The sequence below is a fragment of the Cyprinodon variegatus genome, unplaced genomic scaffold (assembly GCF_000732505.1).
Source record: "Cyprinodon variegatus isolate N-32 unplaced genomic scaffold, C_variegatus-1.0 Scaffold1050, whole genome shotgun sequence".
Taxonomy (NCBI): domain Eukaryota; kingdom Metazoa; phylum Chordata; class Actinopteri; order Cyprinodontiformes; family Cyprinodontidae; genus Cyprinodon; species Cyprinodon variegatus.
In genome coordinates this window covers 247281-249036 of record NW_015151503.1, presented here as the reverse complement: position 1 = coordinate 249036, position 1756 = coordinate 247281, and the positions used below count along the sequence as shown (strand labels likewise).

At 34.6% G+C, this 1756-nt stretch overlaps 1 protein-coding gene across 1 annotated transcript in view; it reads left to right on the top strand.

Moving 5' to 3' along the window:
- The first annotated feature begins 778 nt into the window (after window positions 1-778).
- LOC107101075 (E3 ubiquitin-protein ligase RNF213-like) overlaps window positions 779-1756 on the top strand; it is a 29511-nt gene continuing 28533 nt past the window's right edge. The window contains 3 exon segments of the mRNA XM_015399832.1: window positions 779-812; window positions 898-1088; window positions 1309-1431. Of these exon segments, the coding sequence (XP_015255318.1) occupies window positions 779-812; window positions 898-1088; window positions 1309-1431 (348 nt within the window).

Sequence of the window (1756 nt, the reverse complement as noted above, 5' to 3'; positions counted from 1 at the left end):
TACAATTGACCTACAACAATGTTAATCTGGGTTTTTGTATGACTACTCCTGAAGGTTACTTATGGAAGCCAAGAGCGGATGTGTCCTTCAGATACTTTTTCACTGTGGTTTTTCTTGAGAAAAAAGTAAATTTTTGCATTATCAAAATATAAAAAAGTTGTTTTCTCATGATAATGAGATGATTGGTGTGTGTTTAATCTGATTACATCCTTCAATACCACAACAGCGGGAGAGGATTTGTAGTATGAGTCATGGCAGCCTATATTTAATTCTGTAAATAACCCTGTATTTAACTTTTAGATAACGAGACAACTTTATTGGTTTGATTATTTACTTCCACTTCTGATTCATAAGCTATTAGACATATGCCTCCAATGCCTTTGCGTCAGGTGTTTTCTGAACAGCCCCAGTGTTACGCCTGGACGTAAAAGGTATATTATGCATTAACCCGCAAAATAAGTCTGGATTAAAGAATTCATAAAAAGTGTGCAAGGACCCAGTTGTAGAAGCTGTTTTTGCTACACATCAAATAACTTGCAATAGAAATGTTCAACACTTAATTTGAAATAGAGGTCTAAGCTGAACTGAATAAAAATTTATTTTACAGGACGCTATGTGGGAGAAGATGTCTCTGGAAAGCAACAGGGGTGAAGAGTTGCAAATTTACAACAAGGAAACAGATTTTCTTCATTTCTGTTTGAGGAAAGTACCTTCTGCTTCAGAAGCAGTGTCTATTCAACACCTGCAACACATCGCCAAGTTGCGCCTGATACTAACGATGGCTGCACAGCTAATCAGTGACAAACTTTCTGGTGAGATATAACTGTAGTCATTTAATTAGTTTAGTTTCTTATTTTCACTGGTAAAAACGCATTTCAATTTTATGTTCTGTTTCAGATAATATTGTCTCAGATACCCCACATGAATTTCTAAACATGGTGGAAAAGCTCTGTGAGGAAAGTGGCAATGATTGGTACCGTGTTTACCTGATTCGTAAGATCAGCGAAAGGCAGGGTGTTGAACTTGTTCAGTCTTTGGCAAAAAAAGCAGAGTTTAATTGGCTTTTTCCAGAGGAGATCAAGCAGCAGGTATGTGATTACCATTTTGTTTTAGGAATATAAACCACAAGCAATGAAATTAGGGAACTTACATTCAGTCTACAGTGTCCATGCAACAAGTTGACAAGTGTTTTAATTTGAAATGTTTACATTTTTATTTACCAAAATATAAGAACAAACAATGACTGCATAATTTAAAAATGTGATATATTTTTTATGTTATGAACCCTGTAAAATTTTGTGTTAGCAGAATGCAGATGAAGGTCTGATGGACGTGTTTCTGGTTTATGGTGAGGAGTACAAAACAGTTAGGGAAGCAGTCGCTAAGGCTTTAATGGATGGTGAAGTTGGGCAGATAGAAAAAACATTGGAGGTATTTCTTTACAAATTTTCAATAATCTTTAGATATAGATAGTGTATTTCATAATTTAATATGATCTATTGTCTCCTGTTTGCTGTCACAATAACAGATTTCTTGATGTTGTGTTTTTTCTTTTTTTCCTCATTTAGCAATACAGAGCATCAATAAGAAATGGAACAGTGTTTATCCTTCTAGCTCTTTTCCGTGAGGTCACAACTCTTTACAGATCTCCAAATATGATTCCCACAGCTGAGGTATGACTTGCTTTCACATACTGTATATATTGTGTTCCTTATGAATCTACTAGTACTCATATATATATATATATATATATATA